Here is a 26,997-nt window from a genome sequence, read left to right as displayed (position 1 = left end):
TTTAACCACTCCTATGTAAATAGAGGATTATCTGACACTCAAGAAGAAGGTCTGATCTCATTATTACTGAAACAGGATACAAGTGGAAAATATAAAGATCCAGTCCATTTAAAAAATTGGAGGCCCCTTACACTTCAGTGTTGTGATGCAAAAATTCTAGCAAAATGTATAGCGCATAGAATTAAAAATGTAGTTTACCAATAAAATGGTCTGATGGTGATGTGGATATACTCTGAATACATATCCCAAAGGAAATAAATGATCTCACTTCAATACATTTTAATAGAAAGTTAGCAAAAATAGACAAGATCTTGCTACCATGGAAAGGTAAATACCTGTCAATTTGTGGAAAAATCACCCTGATTAACTCTTTAGTATTATCCCAGTTTACCTATTTGCTTATGGTCTTGCCTATATTCAATTTTATTTGGAACGGCAAGCCAGACAAAATTAAAAGGGCCTATTTATATAATGAATATGAATTCGGAGGACAGAAATGATTAAATATTAAAGCATTAGACCTATCACTAAAAGCTTCAGTCATACAAAAGTTATACTTAAATCCGAACTGGTTCTCAAGCAAATTAGTAAGATTGTCTCACCCAATGTTCAAGAAAGGCCTTTTTTCCCTTTATTCAGATTACAACCACTCATTTTCAGTTATTTGAAAAGGAAATAATCTCCCAAATATCACTATTTCTAAAACAAGCCATAGAAAGTTGGTTGCAATTTCAATTTAATCCTCCAGAAATGACAGAACAAATAATGCAACAAATATTGTGGTTAAATTCAAATATACTAATTGACAAAAAAACTTTATTTTTTGACAGAATGTTTAAAAAAGGTATAATGTTCGTAAATGATATCATTGGTAGGACTGGTGGAGTTATGTCGCACATGCAGCTAACAAAAACATATGGAAATGTCTGCTCTACCCAAAATTACAACCAAATAATTACAGCCTTACCGCAAAAGTGGAAGAGGAAAGTGGAAGGGGGAGAAAGTAAGGAACTTGTCTGTCGGCCTTGCATTAAAGAACATAATTGGTTAAGGAAAACTGTGATAAATAAAAAAGTATATCAGCTTCACTTAAGGACCAAAGGATTGACAGCCGTCCCATATAGATTGCAAAATAGTTGGGAAGAGATTTTTGACGTACCAATCCCATGGCATAGTGTTTATGAACTGACACGCAAAACGACACCGGATTCAAAAATTAGAATCCTTCAATTTAAATTATTATATAAAATTCTTGCTACCAATAGAATGTTATTTATATGGGGGATACAATCTTCCCAGCTCTGCATATTTTGCTGTGAAGAGACAGAATCATTAGATCATTTGTTATGGTTCTGTCCATTTGTAGCTTGTTTTTGGACACAGGTCCAGGAATGGCTAAAGGATTGCAATATTTACCTGGAGCTAACCTTGCAGATAGCATTACTGGGTGATCTGAAAAGTCATAGTCAATCGATCAATAATATAATAATACTTTTAGCCAAAATGTTTATTTTTAATTCACAATCTGTAGAAGCAATGAGAATAGAAAGGTTCAGAACTTTTGTAAAACATCACAGTACGGTTGAAATACATATGGCAAATAATCCTATATGGATGGTGTTAAGAGATAGATGGGAGGTATTGAATGGAGTTGAAGGATGGGACTAATAACAACAAATAATAACAAGATAACTAATAATGTAAGCATACTGTGTCCATAATAAGTATATAGGTTGTATGTTGGGAGCTTTTGGGAAAGAGCACAGTTAGAAAGATATGACTTATAGAAGCAAACCGGATGGACATCATGAAAATGATCGGAGAGGTTGAGAGTAGAAGAAGTTCAGGAGCAAAAACAAATAAAATAGAATGATTGTAAAATTGACTGTGTCCATAAGGTGTAGATAGTAAGTATAGGCTGGAAGTAGAGGCCTGGGCATTGTTGTTCACTAATTTACCCCAAGTAGGGAAAGGATGGCAGGGTTGAAAAGTAATAAAGGGGAGTATATATATAAAAAACATGGAGGATTGGAAGTGATGCAGACAATTACATTGATGGAAGTTACAATCTATCTGCAATATTAAGCTGATCTACCCCCCCCAAAAAAATAAATAATAATAATATAAGACATTTCAAATGTCATATTATATATAAATATACAGTGTTATAACAATGTGCAAATAGTTAAAGTACAAATGGGAAAATAAATAAACATAAATATGGGTTGAATTTACAATGGTGTTTGTTCTTCACTGGTTGCCCTTTTCTTGTGGCAACAGGTCACACATCTTGCTGCTGTGATGGCACACTGTGGTTTTTCACCCAGTAGGTAAGGGAGTTTATCAAAATGGGGTTTGTTTTCAAATTCTTTGTGGATCTCTGTAATCTGAGGGAAATATGTGTCTCTAATATGGTCATACATCTGTCTCTCTCTCTCTCTCTCTCTCTCTCTCTCTCTCTCTCTCTCTCTCTCTCTCTCTCTCTCTCTCTCTCACACAGACACACACATGCACGCACACATGCACAAGAGCCCTCACACAAACACACACACTGCTCACAGTTACACTGCTGACCCCTCCCCCTTCCCAGAGTCCCTTGCCATATGGAGGGCTGTGTCCCCCGTGTCCAACACATGGTCCTTCACTTCCTACTCTCAATCACACACATGCACACTAGGGCTGGGCGGTAAACCGCAATTTAGTACATACGGACCAGTTTGGATTTTTACTTTACCTTACATAACAGTATATCAATGTTTGGTTTATTAAATGTAATATAAATGTAATAACTGAGTGATGAAACTTGAAAAATGATGTAAATCATCTGTTCTTGCTGCCAGTAAGAGACTGCTAACAGTTGAGAACTGATAATTTGCTAGCAAGAGCTTTGGCTACGCACTTTTTGCCATCAATGTTGCCTGTGAGGCAGTGCGGGTGCCAAAAGCACCTTAGAAATCGGCACAACGTCCCATGTGGCGAAAGTAAGAACTGCCATTGAATCCATTGAAAATACATGGTCACTAACAAGGTTCCATCCAATGTTTTTATGCGAGTAAAGTAAATGTTGGATAAAAAATGTGATGACAGGCCTGATGGAAACCAAAAATGTGTCATTAAACTTTGCCAAATGCCGACAAAACTAAATACGCTATACAAGGTGGGATCTTTTTGTGTCTGTAAAATGTATAATGTCAGTGGAAACGCTTATGCGTAAATATTGATATAATAACCAATCAAATGGGAGTAAACTTGGAGTCACACGATGTTGTGTGGTCCTCCCACTACGACTCTGGAAACCATGCAGTTTATTAGGCTACAAATTAAAGAAGTTATGATGAACTTCACATGGTGGTGAAAGTGCAAGGTGATGAGCTTGATGCTCCTTTCCAATAAATATCGAGGGACTTGCACATGAGGAGGTACTTAAAGGGTACTCCGGACAGAGCAGAATTCAGTTGGTGGTACAGTAACCGATAAAGGTTGGGAACCGATGTAGGCTATACCCGAACTGTATCTGCTAGCTGTTGGCTATAGCGCACGTGCCAATACCAGAGTGGGGACACTTGCAACATTTTTTGTGAGAAAACCATCAGTAGAGTTGAAAATGCGATGGAAACCCATTGAACTTGTATTTTTTATTCGGTACATGGGAATTTAACCACAAAATATATTTTTATGTGCAGCTATGTCATCACGCACAGCCTTTTATCAGAAACAAGTCAATTTGATGGAAGCACATCTCTGGTGGGAAAATGTGCATATTGTTTTTATAAAGATTTTAGAATAATTGCATAAAAGTCTGTCTCTATTGGATGGAAACCTAGTTATAGAGAAGAATAACTAGTCTGATAAAGAAAAACTTAACTTTTTCACAAAATAGAGACATACAAAGACAAAACAAATGTTTGATGTGGTAATGATAACTAATGAGTGACTGAAATGCAGAAATGTATGCAGAAAATTATTTTGATTGAACAGTATAAAACAATCAGAAGAGAGAAAGCCCCATTAAAACCACTTAGAAGGTATTTGTTACCACCCTAAGGTCACTACTCATGAAGCATATTTGCAGCTTTTATTATTAAAAAAAAGATAAAATATTGTCAAATACCTTCATAAATGACAAAAATATCATGATATGATATTTTGGCCATGTCGGCCAGCCCTAACGCACGCACACACTTTCTCTATCTCTCTCCCATGTCCACCCCATGCAGGAGGCTGCCCTCCCAGGGTCCTTCACTTCCTGTGCTCTCTCTGTGGTACTGTGCCAGTGTCAGCCTCTCTTCTCTCTCGATCCCTCTTGCTCCTTCTCACTGCTAGTTTTTTTTTTACTGATGTCTAGCTCTCTAATCTCTTCCACTCTTTCCTTCTCTCTCTCTCTCTCTCTCTCTCTCTCTCTCTCTCTCTCTCTCTCTCTCTCTCTCTCTCTCTCTCTCTCTCTCTATCTGTCTCTCTCTCTCTCTCTATCTATCTCTCTCTCTCTTTCTATCTCTCTCTCTCTCTCTCTCTCTCTCTCTCTCTCTCTCTCTCTCTCTCTCTCTCTCTCTCTCTCTCTCTCTCTCTCTCTCTCTCTCTCTCTCTCTTTCCCTCTCCCCTCCCTCTCATTTTCCTCCCTCTCCCTCTCTCTCCCTATGTGTTGTCCAGGCTGCCTCTCGGATAAAGTGTTTCGTTATGTGATTTTCCACTCGGCAGTGTGTGAGTTTAGACTTCAGACACACTCAGAGGACACAGGGTCAGCAAGGGAGCTCTTAAGGTTCCTTGGAGAACTCTTGTCGGATAAAGAAACTTTGAGTTAAGTGTGGGGTTTTTGACGTGGCATCTACAGTTCTTCAGAATTCTAAAAGGTTCTTGAAATGTCTATAGAAGCCTGCAGATGTGTCCCTTTAATAGCACACAGCAAATTGGCCAGTGTTAACTAGTGTTGATTCAAGAGTTAAATTTACAGTATAAAGAGTTAAATTAACACTCAGTGGTGTAAAAGAACCTCAGTGTTGGTGTCAATAACCAGAGTTGAACCAAAACCACGGCCATCATTATCATATATTCCAGCATGCTCTATTGCAGGTGGATTTTTAGAATTGTTTGTTTCAATATCTATGTTTTTGCATGAACATTTATTTATTAATTAATCTTATGCTACTCAAATATAAATAACAGACATTTTTCTAAACTATTCCAATCTGTTACTTGGATTAATTGCACCCATTAATGAAATGTTTGTTCCAGCATAGATGTTTAAGGTAGTCTTATATCGTAGTCTTCCCAACCATTCTAAATGCAGGTTGCAGGTGAATAAAAATTCAAAATGTTGGATATCCCCAATCTGGCTGGATTCCAATAGGAATTGCACATCACTTTGCAAGCCAGCATAATGTGACCTTCAGGCCACTGCATTAGGGTAAAACTAGGCCATATTGGTAAGGCCACGGAACTGAAAATGAATGAATGCAACAATCATGTCTCTGTCACTAGCAAACACAGTCATGGGTGGTACAAGTAACTCTAAAATTAACTCGAAAGGCACCCTGGGAAATATGCAAATAAGGCTTAAAACCCTACAACAAGCCCTTCAATTCCGGTCCTGGAAGGCTGAAACATTTCTGGTTTGGGATTTTTATATAGTTCTTCAAAGAACCATCCATTTATGGTTCTTCAGAGACCCTAAAATGGTTCCCCTATGGCATCACTCTCAATAACCTTATTTGGTTCCAACTTGCACCTTTATTTTTAAGAGTGTACAAACACACACACACACACACTTCCACATGCATCTCTATTCACATCAGTGACCACAGTGCCATGTCCTGGAGCTCCTTTGGGAAGAGACCAGGGAGAAGTAGACAACACACAGATAAACAACTCAGTCTGACTCTCATTTCATAGCTCAGTAACTCTCATCCACACTCTACAATCTGGAGACTTACTTTCCATTGTAAACAGAGCTTTTTCCATCTTTAGAGGAAGACATTGGTATTCACCAACAACTGTCTATCTGTTTGCTGTGTGAGGGAGTGAGAATTTGAATCATGAAACCATCAGCCTCCACTTAGTGGTTAATTAAACAATTCAATCTTATAACACCCCTCCTCTTCTCTCACCACTACCAAGAGTGCCAGAGTTTAGCTTTTCGAGACTTGTGCACACGGCAGCGTATTTGTGTGTGTTCATGTTCCTGTTCCTGTTTGTGTGTGCATGGATGCCTCAGAGCGAGATAAGGTGTGTGTAACTGATGAAGAGAGTAGAGATATTATCGACGTGTATGGGTTTGATTAAAAGATTGTCACTGTTGCTCCGAGATAATTATTTTCGGTTGCATTCACACAATTTCCTTAGAGATCAATCCTGTTAATTGTTTGTTACACCCAGGCTTCCCGTCAATTAATTATATCACCCTATTGGGATAATAAGCTATTGATTTTCTGGTGTTAAGAACATTCCCCTGTGTTCTGCTTGTTGATCAAATCTATCCATGAAAAAATGCTGTATGGCCTGATCCCAGATCTGTACTGGATGTGCTTTACAAGACGTGATGGCTGGGTATATCAGAGATCTGGTGGTCAAGTGCTGTAGGAGTAAAGTATAGGAGAGAGGGGAGAGAGGGAAGAGAGAGAGGGTGAGGGAGGGGAGTGTTGAGAGTGGTCAGAGGGGAGAAAGGGGAACAAGGAAGAAAGATGGGATAGGAGAGGAGAGAGAGGAAATTCAGCATTCATCTAGTGTTTTGTGTTCATGAACTGCTTGCCTCTTTTCATCAGCTGAGAATCAATCAGATTGATTTTCTCCAGGTTACCGTTACCTGGTGCTCACGTCTGGGGGCTTTTTTTGGTCCACAGTGCATGCTGTATGATTCATCTGTGTTTTTGTGTGTGTACTTTTCTAACTTTGTGTGAGCTGGATGTGGAGGAGTGTTGTAAGCTGCGTTGTGTGGAGTGTGTATTTCTGTGTGAGTGTGTTTAACTCTTGTTTTAACTCTGTGTTTAGAGCTGGATGCAGAGGAGTGGTGCAAGCTGCTGTGTGTGGAGTGTCTAGGAAGCCGACTGAACGACATAAGCCTGGGAGAACCAGACCTGTTAGCAGCGGGGGTGCAGCGGGAGCAGAGCGGTGAGTCCCCAATTAGAACCGCAGCTAATGGAGGCCATTTTGGGTCAATCCTGCCCCAAACTGGTTAGCAGTTACATTACAGGCCTATATGTGTGAGTGCAACTGAATTCTCAGAGGTTTGTGAGAGGGAAACGGTGAGTCCCCAATTAGTCCCTGTCAACAGAGACCATTTTGGGTCGATATTTCCTATCCAACCAGCCCAGCACTTGTAGTCGGTTTCATTACCAGCCCAGAAGTGTTAGTGCAACAGAGGTCTGTGTGTGTCTTAATGTGCGTCTTTATCTGTGTGTGTGTGTGTGTGTGTGTGACTGTGTTCTTGGCCTAATGAGAGGTGCTGTGAATCACTGGCTCCCCTCATAATGAAGCTTGTCACAAAGATGGATGAGATTATATCTGCTGGGGCTGAGGCCATGTGAAATCACTGTACTTCCCCGCACATTCCCCCCATCCAGGAAATAGAAAGAGAGAAATAGGAAGAAAAAAATAGGAAAGGTATAGCTGTTATTAAATGGGTGATTTTCTATTCATTTGTAGACTAGCTATGGAAATGACTGCTGTGTGTGTGTGTGTGTGTGTGTGAATGTGTGTTTGTGTGTGTGTGTGTGTGTGTGTGTGTGTGTGTGTGTGTGTGTGTGTGTGTGTGTGTGTGTGTGTGTGTGTGTGTGTGTGTGTGTGTGTGTGTGTGTGTGAATTTTATAGACTGGCTTTGGAAATGAAAGAATAAAAAAACTGTTCAGAATGGTAAAGAGGGAGTGAAATTGAAAAGAATCTGGCCCAAGGTTTAATTTTACTCCCCTAACAACCTCTTACAGGATGCCTACAATTGCATTTATGCATAACTTTGTGCTCTGCCCTCGTTTGAAAAAATCTATATGAATCCGTCTTTGAATGTGAAGAGTCTGAGCAGCCCATCTAGTTCAATGAACAATAATAACATTTATTTTCTCTCCCTCAGCTTCGATGTAAGATGACAGGGAAATATTGATTTGTATTCATAACATCGAAGTGGTGCAGCGTGTGAAGAAAGAAAGAAAGAAAGCGAAATAACAACAGAAATAGAACGCTAAACACTTGTGCTTGCCTCGGCAACACATATACTAAAATGGAAGAAAGCTCCACCCTCTGCAGTTAGACTTCAATTAGTGATCTCCCAACTACAGGGGCTGATAATTAAATCAAAGTTCATTTTCTCGCTGCTCCTAAAAATAGCCTCATCATATTACATTGCCATTTCATCAGTCCTCACTCCAGACTCATGGCTGTTCTTTTGAAACATTAGGCATAATTAGTGAGTATTAATGTAGATTATGAAGAGCTCTCTGAGATCTGGTTAAAGTGATTGGGTCTGAGGAGCTCTCTAGTAGGGACTCCAGCTGGTTAAAGTGATTGGGGCTGAGGAGGTCTCTAGTAGGGACTCCAGCTGGTTAAAGTGATTGGGGCTGAGGAGGTCTCTAGTAGGGACTCCACCTGGTTAAAGTGATTTGGGCTGAGGAGCTCTCTAGTAGGGACTCCAGCTAGTTAAAGTGATTGGGGTTGAGGAGGTCTGGTCTCTAGTAGGGACTCCAGTTGGTTAAAGTGATTGGGGCTGAGGAGGTCTCTAGTAGGGACTCCACCTGGTTAAAGTGATTGGGGTTGAGGAGGTCTGGTCTCTAGTAGGGACTCCAGCTGGTTAAAGTGATTGGGGCTGAGGAGCTCTCTAGTAGGGACTCCAGTTGGTTAAAGTGATTGGGGCTGAGGAGGTCTCTAGTAGGGACTCCAGTTGGTTAAAGTGATTGGGGCTGAGGAGGTCTCTAGTAGGGACTCCACCTGGTTAAAGTGATTGGGGCTGAGGAGGTCTCTAGTAGGGACTCCACCTGGTTAAAGTGATTGGGGCTGAGGAGCTCTCTAGTAGGGACTCCAGCTAGTTAAAGTGATTGGGGCTGAGGAGGTCTCTAGTAGGGACTCCACCTGGTTAAAGTGATTGGGGTTGAGGAGGTCTGGTCTCTAGTAGGGACTCCAGCTGGTTAAAGTGATTGGGGCTGAGGAGGTCTCTAGTAGGGACTCCAGTTGGTTAAAGTGATTGGGGCTGAGGAGGTCTCTAGTAGGGACTCCAGTTGGTTAAAGTGATTGGGGCTGAGGAGGTCTCTAGTAGGGACTCCAGCTGGTTAAAGTGATTTGGGCTGAGGAGGTCTGGTCTCTAGTAGGGACTCCAGTTGGTTAAAGTGATTGGGGCTGAGGAGGTCTCTAGTAGGGACTCCAGCTGGTTAAAGTGATTGGGGCTGAGGAGCTCTCTAGTAGGGACTCCAGTTGGTTAAAGTGATTGGGGCTGAGGAGGTCTCTAGTAGGGACTCCAGTTGGTTAAAGTGATTGGGGCTGAGGAGGTCTCTAGTAGGGACTCCAGCTGGTTAAAGTGATTGGGGCTGAGGAGGTCTCTAGTAGGGACTCCAGTTGGTTAAAGTGATTGGGGCTGAGGAGGTCTCTAGTAGGGACTCCAGTTGGTTAAAGTGATTGGGGCTGAGGAGGTCTCTAGTAGGGACTCCAGCTGGTTAAAGTGATTTGGGCTGAGGAGGTCTGGTCTCTAGTAGGGACTCCAGCTGGTTAAAGTGATTGGGGCTGAGGAGGTCTCTAGTAGGGACTCCAGCTAGTTAAAGTGATTGGGGCTGAGGAGGTCTCTAGTAGGGACTCCAGATGGTTAAAGTGATTGGGGCTGAGGAGGTCTCTAGTAGGGACTCCAGCTGGTTAAAGTGATTGGGGCTGAGGAGGACTCTAGTAGGGACTCCAGCTGATTAAAGTGATTGGGGCTGAGGATGTCTCTAGTAGGGACTGGATCTGGTTGGCTGGCTTGTAAAACTATGACAATGGCGTGGGGTGCATCTCAATAGTCTAAAGTGGCTTCCTCTCCTTGTCTGCTTTCCTTCACCTGAACTGATAGAGAAAACAGGTGAAATAAATATGATGGATGAGTAATGAGGGAGATTTGTTACAGTACCACCTGTCCAGTTGGAGTAGGTTTAGATGAAGCTACAGGACCACCTGCCCAGTTGGAGACAGTTTAGATAAAGCTACAGTACCACCTGTCCAGTTGTAATCAATTTAGATAAAGCTACAGTGCCACCTGTCCAGTTGGAGTCAGTTTAGATAAAGCTACAGTACTACCTGTCCAGTTGGAGCCAGTTTAGATAAAGCTACAGTACCACCTGTCCAGTTGTAATCAATTTAGATAAAGCTACAGTACACCTGTCCAGTTGGAGACAGTTTAGATAAAGCTACAGTACCACCTGTCCAGTTGTAATCAATTTAGATAAAGCTACAGTACCACCTGTCCAGTTGGAGTCAGTTTAGATAAAGCTACAGTACCACCTGTCCAGTTGGAGCCAGTTTAGATAAAGCTACAGTACCACCTGTCCAGTTGTAATCAATTTAGATAACGCTACAGTACACCTGTCCAGTTGGAGTCAGTTTAGATAAAGCTACAGTACCACCTGTGCAGTTGGAGTCAGTTTAGATAAAGCCACAGTACCATCTGTCCAGTTGGAGTCAGTTTAGATAAAGCTACAGTACCACCTGTCCTGTTGGAGTCAGTTTAGATGAAGCTACAGTACCACCTGTCCAGTTGGAGTCAGTTTAGATGAAGCTACAGTACCACCTGTCCAGTTGTAATCAGTTTAGATAAAGCTACAGTACCACCTGTCCAGTTGTAATCAGTTTAGATAAAGCTACAGTACCACCTGTCCAGTTGGAGGCAGTTTAGATGAAGCTGCAGTACCACCTGTCCAGTTGTAATCAGTTTAGATAAAGCTACAGGACCACCTGTCCAGTTATAATCAGTTTAGATAAAGCTACAGTACCACCTGTCCAGTTGGAGTCAATTTAGATGAAGCTACAGTAACACCTGTCCAGTTGGAGTCAGTTTAGATAAAGTTACAGTACCACCTGTCCAGTTGGAGTCAGTTTAGATAAAGCTACAGTACTACCTGTCCAGTTGGAGTCAGTTTAGATGAAGCTACAGTACCACCTGTCCAGTTGTAATCAGTTTAGATAAAGCTACAGTACCACCTGTCCAGTTGGAGTCAGTTTAGATGAAGCTACAGTACCACCTGTCCAGTTCGAGTCAGTTTAGATAAAGCTACAGTACCACCTGTCCAGTTGGAGTCAGTTTAGATATAGCTACAGTACCACCTGTCCAGTTGGAGTCAGTTTAGATAAAGATACAGTACCACCTGTCTAGTTGGAGTCAGTTTAGATGAAGCTACAGTACCACCGGTCCAGTTGGAGTCAGTTTAGATGAAGCTACAGTATCACCTGTCCAGTTGGAGTCAGTTTAGATAAAGATACAGTACCACCTGTCCAGTTGGAGTCAGTTTAGATAAAGCTACAGTACCACCTGTCCAGTTGGAGTCAGTTTAGATGAAGCGAAGGAGACGAAGAGAGAAAACATTTCAATACAATTGAGACACACCTAAGGTTATTACCACTACTCCTTAGCAACTGGACGCTGACCTTCACAACGCTCACTCTACTCTCTCTCTCTCTCTCTCTCTCTCTCTCTCTGTCTCTCTCTCCTCTCTCTCTCTCTCTCTCTCTCTCTCTCTCTCTCTCTCTCGCTCTCTCTCTCTCTCTCTCTCTCGCTTTCTCTTGCTTTCTCTCTCTCTCTCTCTCTCTCTCACTTTCTCTCTCTCTCACAAACACTCTCTTTCTTTCTCTCTCTCACAAACCCACACACTCTCTCTCTCTCATTCTCTCTCTCTCTTTCTTTCTTTCTCTCTCGCTCTCACACAAACACACTCTTTCTCTCTCTCTCTCTTTCTCTCTCTCTCTCCCACTCTCTCTCTCTCTCTCTCTCTCTCTCTCTCTCTCTCTCTCTCTCTCTCTCTCTCTCTTGTCGGAGTGCATGCTGGGAGTGAGTCGGGAAGCAGGAACGATTGTGTACCTAGGAGAAGAGGGGACTATGGAAAAAAATGTGAATGGAGTGGTTGAAATGGTGGAAGGGAGGAAGGGAGGAAGAGGAGATGGCGTTGGTTGTTATCTCGTATGTCATACAGGGGGCGCACTATTATTGTTAACAATGTGGTTGCGTCTGCACTGTGGCATTGTTGTCAGTTTTAGAGCCACCATCTGGCCTTCTGGCTAAAATACAGGTGATTATTATAGATTTATTTTGGGATAAATGTCATTGGGTTCCACAAAGTGTTTTGTATTTGTCAAAAGAGGAGGGGGGACAATGTATTGTACATCTTGCTAGTAGGGCTGCTGCTTTGTGGTTGCAGTTTATTCAAAGGTTCCTTTATGGACCGGAAAATGTGGTTTGGAGAGGAGTGGCAGGTCTTGTATTACAGCAGGAAGTAATACAAGGTTTAAAGAAGGCTTTATTTTTGGTTGATAGTAGCCAGATTTCTAGGGAGGGAGTACCTCCGTTTTACAGAGGCTTTCTTAGGGTGTGGAGCATAATGAAGGTGTCCAGACGCACTTCAGCGGAGTCAGTGCATTGGCTGCTGGAGGAACCTCTGGTGTATGGGGCAAGACTGGATTGTACAACTGCAGCTGTTCCACATTTCTTCAAGATTCTGGTGAAGGGCAAAATCATCACCCTAAAACAGTTAATGACCATGGCTGGGCCCACCTTAATGGATGGAGGACGGGTGGCTGAACATTTGGGGGTGAGGTCGGAAAGGATTGTCGGACAACTGCTGGGAAGCTGCAGGAAGGCTCTGTCAGCAGAAGAGTGGGTTATGCTTAATATTCACAAGAAGAAGGTACAAGATGAAAACATCCCATTTCCAAGACTAGGGATTACACCCAATATCCCAGAGTCAGAAAGAAAGGCGTTATTACTGGATTTGAGAGGGTTGGAGGAGGTGGGTTTGGATGAGGTGAATGGGAAAGACTTTTGTAGGGGGGGTTTCAAGATTTTGAATAAAGATACATTGAAAAATAGAAAAGACACTCCTTGGAGGGTAAAATTGGGCATTGATGACAAGGTAAAGCCAGCATGGAGAGTTCTGTACAAGCCACCGTTAAAAAAGGGCACTGGTGAAATGCAATGGAGGGTTTTGCATGGCATCATTGCAGTTAATGCTTTTGTATCTGTTATTAACTCAGATGTTGGAGATGGATATCCTTTTTGTAATATAAGTAAAACAATTTTTCACTGTTTTATGGAGTGTGAGAGGATAAAGCCTCTCTTTATTTACAGCTGTAGCAGGGATTTTCAATAACACTGTTTTTATTTTGGGGTTTCAATATAGCAAGCAACAGAAAAGAAAATGTAAACTGTTACATTTTATTTTGGAACAAGCTAGGAAACATATGGGCAGGATGTATGATGTGTTTTTAAAGGATTAGTCAAAGCGAGAATAAAAGTGGATTTTGAGTTCTTCTCGGCTGTAAAAGATCTCCCATTGTTTGAGGAGAAGTGGGCTTATTGTCACGATCGTTCAAGGAAGTGACGGACCAAGGCGCAGCGTGGTAAGCGTACATTTTATTTGTACTCAACACACGATCAAAACAACAAACCAAACGATACGTGAAGTCTTAGGTTAACACCAAAACAAACATTACGGAACAAGATCCCACAAATAACTAGTGCCAACAGGCTGCCTAAGTATGGGTCCCAATCAGAGACAACAAGCTACAGCTGCCTCTGATTGGGAACCACCCTGGCCAACATAGATATACATGATCTAGATCATGAACATAGAAAATACAACATAGACACTACACACCCTGGCTCAACTTTTAAGAGTCCCCAGAGCCAGGGCGTGACAGTACCCCCCCCCCCCCCAAAGGCGTGGACTGCGACCGTGCCAACCAAACACAAGAGGGTAGGGGCCGGGTGGGCATTCCGCCTCGGAGGCGGATCCGGCTCCGGGCGTGACCACCACTCTCTCTCTACCCCCCCGTAACGCCCCCTGGTCTGGTCTGGCCCCGCTGGCCGGAGCTGGACTGGACATCGGTGGAGCGGATTGCTCTGGCTCCGGTGTGGAGCAGCTGACCGGTGCCGGACCAGGCACCGGTGGAACAGGCACGGACCGTGCCGGACTGACGACGCGCACCACTGGCTTGGTGCGGGGAGTAGGAACGGGCAGGACCGGGATGACGACGCGCACCACTGGCTTGGTGCGGGGAGCAGGAACGGGCCGGACCGGGCTGACGACGCGCACCACTGGCTTGGTGCGGGGAGCAGGAACGGGCCGGACCGGGCTGACGACGCGCACCACTGCCTTGGTGCGGGGAGCAGGAACGGGCCGGACCGGGCTGGCGACGCACACCACTGGCTTGGTGCGGGGAGCAGGAACGGGCCGGACCGGGCTGGCGACGCGCACCACTGGCTTGGTGCGGGGAGCAGGAACAGGCCGGGCTGACGACGCGCACCACTGGCTTAGTGCGGGGAGCAGGAACAGGCCGGACCGGGCTGGCGACGCGCACCACTGGCTTGGTGCGGGGAGCAGGAACGGGCCGGGCTGACGACGCGCACCACTGGCTTAGTGCGGGGAGCAGGAACAGGCCGGACCGGGCTGGCGACGCGCACCACTGGCTTGGTGCGGGGAGCAGGAACGGGCCGGACCGGGCTGACGACGCACATCACTGGCTTAGTGCGGGGAGCAGGAACGGGCTGGACCGGGCTGGCGACGCGCACCACTGGCTTGGTGCGGGGAGCAGGAACGGGCCGGACCGGGCTGGCGACGCGCACCACTGGCTTGGTGCGAGGAGCAGGAACGGGTCGGGCCGTACTGGGAACACGCACCACTAACTTAGTGCGGGGAGCAGGAACGGGTTGGGCCGTACTGGGAACACGCACCACTAACTTAGTGCGGGGAGCAGGAACGGGCCGGACCGTACTGGGAATACACACCACTGGCCTTGTGCGGGAAGCAGGAATGGGTCGGGCCGTACTGGGAACAGGCACCACTGGCTTAGTGCGGGGATCAGGAACGGGCCGGACCGGACTGGTGACACACACCACTTGCTTGGTGCGAGGAGGGGGACTGGGTTTCCTTATAAACCTCCGCTCCCTCTGCTGCCTAACCAGTTCCTCTCGCCGTGCCTCTACACTCTCCTTCTCCCTTATTGCCTCCAGTAGCTCCTCCCTCTGACCAATTAACTCCTGCTCCCTCATGACCAATAGCCCCCGTAACCTGGTGGCCTCCTCTCCTATTCTGCAGATTCGCCCTGTAGCTGCCTCCTGCTGCCCCGTCGTCCACGCCGTGTGCCCCCCCAAAAAATGTTCTTGGGGTTGCCTCTCGCGTGTCCGTCGTCGGCACGGTTGCCTCCGTTTCTCCTCTCCTACCTGGGCCTCCTCATTCATCGCCCTCCGGTAACGGACGGCCTCCTCCTCCGTGATTCTCCCCCAACCGAGGAGGACATCTACCAACGTTACCTCATGTCTAGTTCCCGGCGTTAGCTCCTGAACACGCTGCTTGGTCCTAATTTGGTGGGATCTTCTGTCACGATCGTTCAAGGAAATGACGGACCAAGGCGCAGCGTGGCAAGCGTACATTTTATTTGTACTCAACACACGATCAAAACAACAAACCAAACGATACGTGAAGTCCTAGGTTAACACCAAAACAAACCTTACGGAACAAGATCCCACAAATAACTAGTGCCAACAGGCTGCCTAGGTATGGTTCCCAATCAGAGACAACAAGCTACAGCTGCCTCTGATTGGGAACCACCCTGGCCAACATAGATATACATGATCTAGATCATGAACATAGAAAATACAACATAGACACTACACACCCTGGCTCAACTTTTAAGAGTCCCCAGAGCCAGGGCGTGACACTTATGAAAGAGCGGTTTGTTTTGTGGAGGAGGGGAATCAATTTTTTTTTTAAGAAATCAGTTGAATGTGTGTATATGCTTTTTCATTTTTATTTAGGATTGACACATTAATTGTTTCATTTCTGAAAAGGCACAGTGTGCCATTATTTATGTTAATACTAGAGTATAAAATAAAGGTCTCTCTCTCTCTCTCAATTCAATTTTTCAATTTAAGGGCTTTAGTGGCATGGGAAACGTATGTTAACATTGTCAAAGCAAGTGAAGTAGATATTAAACAAAAGTGAAATAAACAATAAATATTAACAGTAAGCGTTACACTCTGAAGTTCCAAAAGAATAAAGACATTTCAAATGTCATATTATGTCTATATACAGTGTTGTAACAATGTGCAAATTGTTAAAGTACAAATGGGAAAATAAATAGGTCACAAATCTTGCTGCTGTGTAAGGGAGTTTATCAAAATTCTCTCTCTCTCTCAAGGAAATAGGAAAATAATAGTTCTTAATAAGAATAATGTCATATTTCTAAGACCACGTCTTTACGTAACAAACTGATAAAGACTAAAGACATAAAGTCCATTTGCGCTGAGCAGAGGGCGGCCTCTAAGAACATTTCAATTTCTATGTTCATATTACTTTCTTATAACTTTTTCTGTCTGCCTCATCCATTTTTCATAATTTGAATGAAGTTAAGATTTTGTAAGGAGCTGTCTTTTTTATTCCTTCAGTAGATGGATTTCATGCTTATGCAAGCTGGTTTGAATGCTAATTCTGGATTTTAAGTAGGCTCTACAACAGCATGGACTCAAATGCCTTTTGAATGATCAAGTGGAGAAAGTCATTTTAGTGTACAAAAGCCAAAGTCCCAAAACTGCTGATACTGGGGTGTTTTTTTGATATAGTCAGTTTTTACATTTTTTAAATTAGGATGGAGTGTAGCCTACTGTATGGGCTCTGTCATATACAGTAATGGTTTCTGTCAAACAGATGAGACCACTGATATTGTCTGTCTGTCTGTCTGTCTGCCCATACTCCCCAAACCCACCTGATATAACCCTCTGATGATTACTGCAGGACCATGTTTTTATGTGTCCTTCAAGAACATTGATTTGTAGCCTTCACTTTGAATGAAAAGCTTGAAAAGTGGTTAAAAACAGTCGAAATGACTGGACTGCAATAGATTCTGTCCAAAAGTCTAATGCTCACCTTTGTAACACAGCTACCTTGTTATTCTGCCCATTCAAAAATATTCTCTATTTGCTCAAAGTAAGTATTTGTAAAAAATGGCTGTGTTGGTTTTGTTCCAGAGCGGTTCAACGTGTACCTGATGCCCACTCCCAACCTGGATATCTATGGGGAGTGTACAATGCAGATCACCCATGAGAACATCTACCTCTGGGACATCCACAACGCCCGCGTCAAACTGGTCATGTGGCCCCTCAACTCACTGAGGAGATACGGACGAGACTCCACTTGGTTCACTTTCGAGTCAGGAAGGTATGTTTGTGTGTGTGTGTGTGAGAGAGAATCCATCAGGTTCACCTATGAGACAGAAAGGTATACTCACAGTGACACATGGTCACCTGCTTATCTGCTTCATAGGAGTCCCTTTCACATCTCTCCTGGAGCTGACCCTAACCCATTAACATCTCTCCTGGATCTGACCCTAACCCTAACCCATTCACATCTCTCCTGGATCTGACCCTAACCCTAACCCATTCACATCTCTCCTGGAGCTGACCCTAACCCATTAACATCTCTCCTGGATCTGACCCTAACCCTAACCCATTCACATCTCTCCTGGATCTGACCCTAACCCTAACCCATTCACATCTCTCCTGGAGCTGACCCTAACCCATTAACATCTCTCCTGGATCTGACCCTAACCCTAACCCATTCACATCTCTCCTGGATCTGACCCTAACCCTAACCCATTCACATCTCTCCTGGATCTGACCCTAACCCTAACCCATTCATATCTCTCCTGGATCTGACCCTAACCCTAACCCATTCACATCTCTCCTGGATCTGACCCTAACCCTAACCCATTCACATCTCTCCTGGATCTGACCCTAACCCTAACCCATTCATATCTCTCCTGGATCTGACCCTAACCCTAACCCATTCACATCTCTCCTGGATCTGACCCTAACCTATTCACATCTCTCCTGGATCTGACCCTAACCCTAACCCATTCACCTCTCCTGGATCTGACCCTAACCCATTCACATCTCTCCTGGATCTGACCCTAACCTATTCACATCTCTCCTGGATCTGACCCTAACCCATTCACATATCTCCTGGATCTGACCCTAACCCTAACCCATTCACCTCTCCTGGATCTGACCCTAACCCATTCACATCTCTCCTGGATCTGACCCTAACCCATTCACATCTCTCCTGGATCTGACCCTAACCCTAACTCATTCACATCTCTCCTGGATCTGATCCTAACCCTAACCCATTCACATCTCTCCTGGATCTGACCCTAACCCTAACCCATTCACATCTCTCCTGGATCTGACCCTAACCCATTCACATTTCTCCTGGATCTGGGACCGGTTTATCAGCAGGAGAGGAAAACTGGTCCCATGGGTCCTGATAAACAACACACACACACGCACATATGCACACACGAACACACACACACAGAGTTACATTGGGAATAGTCAAAACTTTTTCAAAGGAAGTTTGAACTCCTCTAAACATGCCAGCATATCCACATGTGCCACCCCCTTCAGGCTATGAGATGACAAGGTGTATCTGCTTTCTGTAGGCATATCTGTACCTCACTGTTTCTTTGCGTGTTCTAACCTGTGTGTATGTATCTGTAATAAAACTCTCTCTCCCCCCTCTCTCTCTCTTCTCTCTTCCCATCCCTCCCTCCTCCCCCCCTTCTCTAGGATGTGTGACACGGGGGAGGGTCTGTTTACGTTCCAGACGCGGGAGGGAGAGATGATCTACCAGAGAGTCCACTCAGCCACCCTGTCCATCGCACAGCAACATGAGAGGATGTTGGTGGAGATGAAGAAGAGCTCACAGGTAACACACACAGACACACATAGTACACACACACACACACATAAACATTCCCTGTGGATATGGCCTATGTTTCCTTCCCGCCTTCCTTATTTTCTCTCTCTATGGTCAGTATGCTGTATTTACGTATGGTTGGCTAGGGGTTGATGAGCCCTGGCCATATGGCCATGTTCCTGGACACCCTCCATATGGGAACACTTCCAAATACTGCAGTGTATACTGAAATACATTAATTACATGAAGAGGTTGTGGAACACAGTGGACACTTTGGTTATGGGTCATCATACCACAAATATGACTTTTAAGTTCTAAAGAGATGTACTTGATATAATTGAAAGAGAAAAGTGCAGTCACTATAGTTTAAAACACCAGTTTGGCTTGGTTTTGAGATTAATTTCATATCATGATATTGATAAAATGTGAATTTGTACTGCATGTCATTTGTCCACAATATGCAGTAGCTACCTGTAATGCCTGTGGCTGTTTTTCTTACTTTGCATTCCCTAGAGGTGACTATGCCCAGAGATAACAATTGCATCCCAAATTGCACCCTAATCCCTATCAAAAGTAGTGGTCAAAAGTAGTGCACTATATAGAGAATCGGGTGTCATTTGGGACGCAACCAACATACTGAAGATGATGTTGTTGTTGTCTCTGTTTCAGACCCACTCCAACCAGACAACGTTAACCAAGTCCATCTCTCTGCCTCGCAGTGCCTACTGGCATCACATAATGCGTCAGAACAGCGTGGGAGACATCTACAGCTACCAAGGTACGCACAGCAGAGCTCAGCTAGGCAGCCCAAAAGCAAATATTATCTGAACACGCTCACACACACGCACGCAGGCACACATGTTACCAGTAATGCTACCTGCTGGTAATATTATCAGTAATATTCAATACCCCTGTAGTTCAACAGGACAGTATACATGTCTCATCATCTGCAACTCTTATGACAACCAGTGAATTTATGTCAATGAGATGAGCAAACAGGTTAATGGTTGTTAATGGTTGTTCCCACAATGGCAAAGCTTTAAAACACGGCTAATAATGCATTGACATGGTTTATTGGAGGATCACAATATGACATGTCAGCCATACAACATAATCATCATGCAGTAGCTCATCTGCACCATCGAGAGCATCTTGACTGGCTGCATACCTGCTGGGTATGGCAACTGCTTGGCAATCGACCGCAAGGCTCTATAGAGGGTAGTGCGTACGGCCCAGTACATCACTGGGGCCGAGCTCCCTGCCATCCAGGACCTCTATACCAGGCGGTGTCAGAAGAAGGCCCAAAGAATTGTCAAAGACTCCAGCCACCCAAGCCACAGAATGTTCTCACTTGGTACCGCACGGCAAGCGGTACCAATGCACCAAGTCTGGAACTAACAGGACCATGAACAGCTTCTACCCCCAAGCCATAAGACCTAAACAAGACTACTAAATAGCTAATCAAATGGCTACCCGGACTACCTGCATTGACAATATTTTGCACTGATTCTATGCACACACACCGGACTCTACCCACACACTCACACATAATTACATTGACACCCAAACACACACACGCACACTACATACGCCCACACACACATAACATGCACACATATGCATACTGACGCCACACACACTTTCACACTCCACTGCTGCTACTGTCTATTATCTATCCTGTTGCCTAGTTACTTTACCCCTACCTATATGTACAGTACATATTACCTTGTACCCCTGCACATCGACTCGGTACTGGTACTCCCTGTATATAGCCATGTTATTTTCTACTCCCTATAAATAGCTATGTTATTTCCTACTCCCTATATATAGCCAAATTACTTTTACTCATTATTTCTATTCGTTATTCTCTGTGTATTTAATACTCGTGTCACGACTTCCTCCGAAGCTGCCTCCTCTCCTTGTTCGGGCAGGCTTCGGCGTTCGTCGTCACCGGCCTTCTAGCCACTGCCGCTCCTCATCTCATCATTCCATTTGTTTTGTCTTGTTTATTACACACACATGGTTCATATCCCCTCATCAGTACCTGTATAAGTGTTCCCTCTGCCCCCTTGTCTTTGTGTGTGATTGTTTATTGTGGAGGTTAGATTAGCTCGGTGGAGCTCCTTGTATTTTGTATCACCGGGATATTCCCTGTGTGCCTTGTTGTTTCCCAGTGTGCCTGATTCACGCATTGGAGTGTTTGACGCATTGCTGTGTACCACTGTGTTTTCGGAATAAACCCTTTTATTCTGTGATTTACCCTCCTGCGCCTGACTCCTTCAAAATCACTCACCACAACTCATGTCACTTTTTCAATATTTTATTAAGTGTTTTATCTTATCTTTAACTCTGCATTGTTGGAAAAGGACCCGTAAGTAAGCATTTCACTGTTAGTCTACACCTGTTGTCTGCGTAGAATGTGACAAATACAATTTGATTTGATTTTATCAATATGGAAATCATTAGGGATAATACTTTCAAGCACATTTTCTCTCCGCGGTTTTCCTCTTACCCATGCAAACAATTCTACCAAGCATTTTATTCCTGCCGCAAGTTTCTTCTCCATTTGGAAAGCCGCAGCACTTATGCTCCCAACCCAGGGCTCTGCTCCTTTTGCAACAACAGGGTTCTCTTATGAGACTGCATATTGTTCTCAAGCCAGTGCCAAGCCACCAACAGCAACGCTTTCTATTACGTCCTCCGCCGTCTTCTCCTTTCCTAAGACTACATTCTGCATTTTTTTGTACGGTTCATACGGCCTTGTTCAGCCATGATCATAGTTACACAATTCTTCCCGGCTCGTCTTCAGACATCTCCTCTAGTTCTACAGCATCTGCCACATGGGATATATCAGACATTCATAGCACGGACTGTGTGAACAGTCCATGAAGTAATGAAGTATGAAGTAATCCATCTTCTCTATTTCAAATCTTCTCTTATTGATCGAGACAGTGTCATCATGACATGCGGCACTTTAGGGTGGACCCACCTGTCTCAATCAATAAGATTTGAAATAGACAAGATGGCGGCGTACACATTGTTGGATTACTTCATAAAGCAAAACAAGTATTTATTTTAATAAGGGGGGATTTTCTCAATTCAAATGACCCCCTGCAACTGGACAAGGACATTTTCGAAGATACTGTACATGTTTGGCCGAATTCGAGAACGAAGATAGTATCGCCAAAACCAAGTTAGTTCAAAAATCTATGGCAATGTTTTGTATAGGCAAACCTGTAGCACCCAATAATGGATTCAAAAAATATTTGTTTATATCACATTATCTGGTTTACAATGTGTAGTTAAGACATATGTAATAACCATTTCAAGTCACTATGTAAGGTTGCTTTACAGTTCAATAGATAAACAGATCTGGGAAATTGAGGAGACACTGGTTAAAGACTTGTTAAAGGCAGACTTGGCTCTTTTGGTTGATGGCTGTCAGGGATGTGGTTTCTGGACTAAGGTGTCTCTCTGCCTTCTTGACAGAGGTGGGACAAAGTCATTGTTATGCAAGTCACAAGTAAGTCTCAAGTCTTTGCCCTCGAGTCCCGAGTCAAGTCGAGTCAAAGATGAGGCAAGTCCCAAGTCGAGTCAAAAGTCAAAGCCATCAAGTCTCAAGTCGAGTCCAAAGTCCTACATTTTAGTTTCGAGTCATTTCAAGTCCTCTTAGCAAGCCTTTGCAAGTCATTACAAGTCCTCGTAGCAAGTCTTCTCGAGTCATAAGGCGCAAGTCCAAGTCAAGTCACGAGTCATTGATGTTAAAGTCCAAGTCGAGTTGCAAGTCTTTGTACATTTTGTCGAGTCGAGTCTGAAGTCATCAAATTCATGACTCGAGTCTGACTCGAGTCCAAGTCACATGACTCGAGTCCACACCTCTGCTTCTTGAGCCATGTTTTATCCTCACTTTGCAGGTAACACCAATTACACACCTCTGCCACACCTCTCTCATCTTGAGCCTGTTTTCAATGTTGAAACTTGAACTATGGGGCATCCCCCACCCCAAGCATAGGACCTCAACATTCTCCTGGATGACTCTATGCACACAACATGAGATCACTAAACACACATGCATCTCTATACACACATACTGTACATACATGTGCATGCAAACACGCACACACTTTTTGCAATTCATAAATCAGTGGAGTATTGGAGCATTTGGACCAGATTCCCTGGGTCTCACTTTGCCAATGATTAATCTATAGTATAATAATGTGATAAAACAGCATAATAACCGCATTATTATCGATAACGAGGTGAGATATGTAAGATGACGTATATGGACCAGACTAGCCCCCTGTGTTTCAGTGGGCCCGTAATTATCATATAATATAGCAAGCCTATGATAACCATATAATACCATTATTATAACTATATTAAAACTGTATATTAACTGTGTATGGGCTGACTTGGGTGTAAGTGGAGGTGAGAGATGCTAGATAGAACGTGTGGACCAGACTAGCCCCCTGTGTGTCACTGTACCTGTGATTAATCTATAATAAAACCTATGATTAAAAAAATACTATATAATAACAGTGCAGTGACTATATTAATACTGGATATGGGCTGTTTTGGGTGTGAGTGGAGGTGAGAGTGTTAGACTAGCCCCCTATTTGTCACTGCCGTGATGAATCTGCAATCAGCACGCTTAATTGGCTGAGTCATGGTCGGGTTGTGTTAAATACCCACGAGTCCTCTGGAATAATTAAGGAACACTGGTTCTTGTCCCATACAGCTCTGCTGCTTTGCTATATGTTTATTTATTTATTTTTATCTCTCATTCAGTTAATCAGAGAACCAGAAGTAAATTAGTTGCGTTTTGTGTGTGTGTGAAAGTTTCTGTTTAGACTTTGACACTTGGGCTGAAATGTTAGAGACTTCTAGGAAAGTTTTGGTTTGCTTGCAAATTAAATGGGTACAGGCAAGATAGCAGTGCAAACTGTATGAATATAAGCCATACACGTATAATCCATACACTTATTTGAACCATTTCAATAAAGGTGAGATACAGAGAGAAACTGCATTAAAGGTCCAATGCAGCCGTTTGGACGACAAGAAACAAAAATAGCTTCTTAGCAAAGAGCAATTTCTCTTTGAAATAAATGATCTCACTCCAATACATTTTAATAGAAAGTTAGCAAAAATTGATAAGATCTTGTTACCATGGATACCAAGGTAAATACCTGTCAATTTGTGGGAAAATCACCCTGATTAACTCTTTAGTAAATATAATAATAATATGCCATTTAGCAGACGCTTTTATCCAAAGCGACTTACAGTCATGCGTGCATAAATTTTTTTTTTGTGTATGGGTGGTCCCGGGGATCGAACCCACTACCTTGGCGTTACAAGCGCCGTGCTCTACCAGCTGAGCTACAGAGGACCACGATAACTAATATTATCCCAGTTTACCTATTTGCTTATGGTCTTGCATACGCCTAGCGAACAGTTTTTTAAATTATATGAGAAAAAAATATTCAATTTTATTTGGAACGGCAAGCCAGACAAAATTAAACAGACCTATTTATATAATGAATATGAATTCGGAGGACAGAAATTATTAAATGTTAAAGCATTAGACCTATCACTAAAAGCTTCAGTCATACAAAAGTTATACTTAAATCCGAACTGGTTCTCTAGCAAATTAGTAAAATTGTCTCACCCAATGTTCAAGAATGGCCTTTTTCCCTTTATTCAGATTACAACCTCTCACTTTCAGTTATTTGAAAAGGAAATAATCTCCCAAATATCACTATTTCTAAAACAAGCCATAGAAAGTTGGTTGCAATTTCAATTTAATCCTCCAGAATCGACAGAACAAATAATGCAACAAATATTGTGGTTAAACTCAAATATACTAATTGATAAAAAAAACATTATTTTTTGAAAGAATGTTTAAAAAAGGTATAATCTTCGTAAATTATATCATAGGTACGACTGTCGCACATGCAGCTAACAAAAACAAATGGAAATGTCTGCTCTAACCAAAATTACAACCAAATAATTGCAGCATTACCACAAAAATGGAAGAGGAAAGTGGAAAGGGGAAAAAGTAAGGAACTTGTCTGTCGGCCCTGCATTAAAGAACATAATTGGTTAAAGAAAATTGTGATAAATGAAAAAGTATACCAGTTTCATTTAAGGACCAAATGATTGACAGCCGTCCCATATAGATTGCAAAATAGTTAGGAAGAGATTTTGGACGTACCGATTCCAAGGCATAGTGTTTATGAACTGATATGCAAAATGACGCCGGATTCAAAACTTAGAATTTTTCTATTTAAATGATTATACAAAATTCTTGCTGCCAATAGAATGTTATTTATATGGGGGATACAATCTTCCCAGCTCTGCAGATTTTGCTGTGAAGAGACAGAATCATTAGATCATTTGTTTTGGTACTGTCCATTTGTAGCTTGTTTTTGGACACAGGTCCAGGAATAGCTAAAGGATTGCAATATTTGCCTGGAGCTAACCCTGCAGATAGCACTACTGGGTGATCTGAAAAGTCATAGTCAATCGATCAATAATAAAGTAATACTTTTAGCCAAAATGTTTATTTTCAATGTACAATCTGTAGAAACAATGAGAATAGAAAGGTTCAGAACTTTTGTAAAACATCACAGTACAGTTGAAAAATATATGGCAAATAGAAATCCAATATGGATGGTGTTAAGAGATAGATGGGTGGTGTTGAATGGAGTTGAAGGATGGGACTAATAACAACTAACAATAACTAATAACAACAAGATAACTAATGTAAAGCATACTGTGTCCATAATAAGTATATAGGTTATAGGTTGAGAGCTTTTGTGAAAGAGCACAGTTAGAAAGATATGGCATATAGAAGCAAACCGGATGGACATCATGAAAATGATTGGCGAGGTTGTGGAAGTTCAAACAAAATATAATTATTGTAAAATTAACTGTGTCCATAAAATGTATATAGTGTGTATAAGCTGGATGTAGAGGCCTAAGCATTGTTGTTCACTAGTTTACTCCAATTAGGGAAGGGGTGGTGTGTTTGGAAAGTAATAAAGGTAAGTAAAAATGATATGTATTTATATGTATGTGTATGTATGTATATATATATATATATATATATATATATATATACACACACAGTGGGGAGAACAAGTATTTGATACACTGCCGATTTTGCAGGTTTTCCTACTTACAAAGCATGTAGAGGTCTGTAATTTTTATCATAGGGACACTTCAACTGTGAGAGACGGAATCTATAACAAAAATCCAGAAAATCACGTTGTATGATTTTTAAGTAATAAATTTGCATTTTATTGCATGACATAAGTATTTGATACATCAGAAAAGCAGAACTTAATATTTGGTACAGAAACCTTTGTTTGCAATTACAGAGATCATACGTTTCCTGTAGGTCTTGACCAGGTTTGCACACACTGCAGGAGGGATTTTGGCCCACTCCTCCATACAGACCTTCTCCAGATCCTTCAGGTTTCGGGGCTGTCGCTGGGCAATACAGACTTCCAGCTCCCTCCAAAGATGTTCTATTGGGTTCAGGTCTGGAGACTGGCTAGGCCACTCCAGGACCTTGAGATGCTTCTTACGGAGCCACTCCTTAGTTGCCCTGGCTGTGTGTTTCGGGTCGTTGTCATGATGGAAGACCCAGCCACGACCCATCTTCAATGCTCTTACTGAGGGAAGGAGGTTGTTGGCCAAGATCTCGCGATACATGGCCCCATCCATCCTCCCCTCAATACGGTGCAGTCGTCCTGTCCCCTTTGCAGAAAAGCATCCCCAAAGAATGATGTTTCCACCTCCATGCTTCACGGTTGGGATGGTGTTCTTGGGGTTGTACACATCCTTCTTCTTCCTCCAAACACGGCGAGTGGAGTTTAGACCAAAAAGCTTTATTTTTGTCTCATCAGACCACATGACCTTCTCCCATTCCTCCTCTGGATCATCCAGATGGTCATTGGCAAACTTCAGACGGGCCTGGACATGCGCTGGCTTGAGCAGGGGGACCTTGCGTGCGCTGCAGGATTTTAATCCATGACGGCGTAGTGTGTTACTAATGGTTTTCTTTGAGACTGTGGTCCCAGCTCTCTTCAGGTCATTG

General features: G+C 43.0%; 1 protein-coding gene across 1 annotated transcript in view; it reads left to right on the top strand.

Annotated features, from left to right (window-relative positions):
* Nucleotides 1-26,997, top strand: part of dok6 (docking protein 6) — an 88,919-nt gene that overhangs the window by 38,444 nt on the left and 23,478 nt on the right. The window contains exons 4-7 of the mRNA XM_041862210.1: nucleotides 6,982-7,101; nucleotides 17,171-17,360; nucleotides 18,767-18,905; nucleotides 19,566-19,674. Of these exons, the coding sequence (XP_041718144.1) occupies nucleotides 6,982-7,101; nucleotides 17,171-17,360; nucleotides 18,767-18,905; nucleotides 19,566-19,674 (558 nt within the window). The remainder of the gene's footprint in view (nucleotides 1-6,981; nucleotides 7,102-17,170; nucleotides 17,361-18,766; nucleotides 18,906-19,565; nucleotides 19,675-26,997) is intronic.

Source organism: Coregonus clupeaformis, chromosome 34 (genome assembly GCF_020615455.1).
Source record: "Coregonus clupeaformis isolate EN_2021a chromosome 34, ASM2061545v1, whole genome shotgun sequence".
Taxonomy (NCBI): domain Eukaryota; kingdom Metazoa; phylum Chordata; class Actinopteri; order Salmoniformes; family Salmonidae; genus Coregonus; species Coregonus clupeaformis.
The sequence above is the reverse complement of the archived record's forward strand: the minus strand, read 5'-3'. Positions and strand labels throughout refer to the sequence as shown.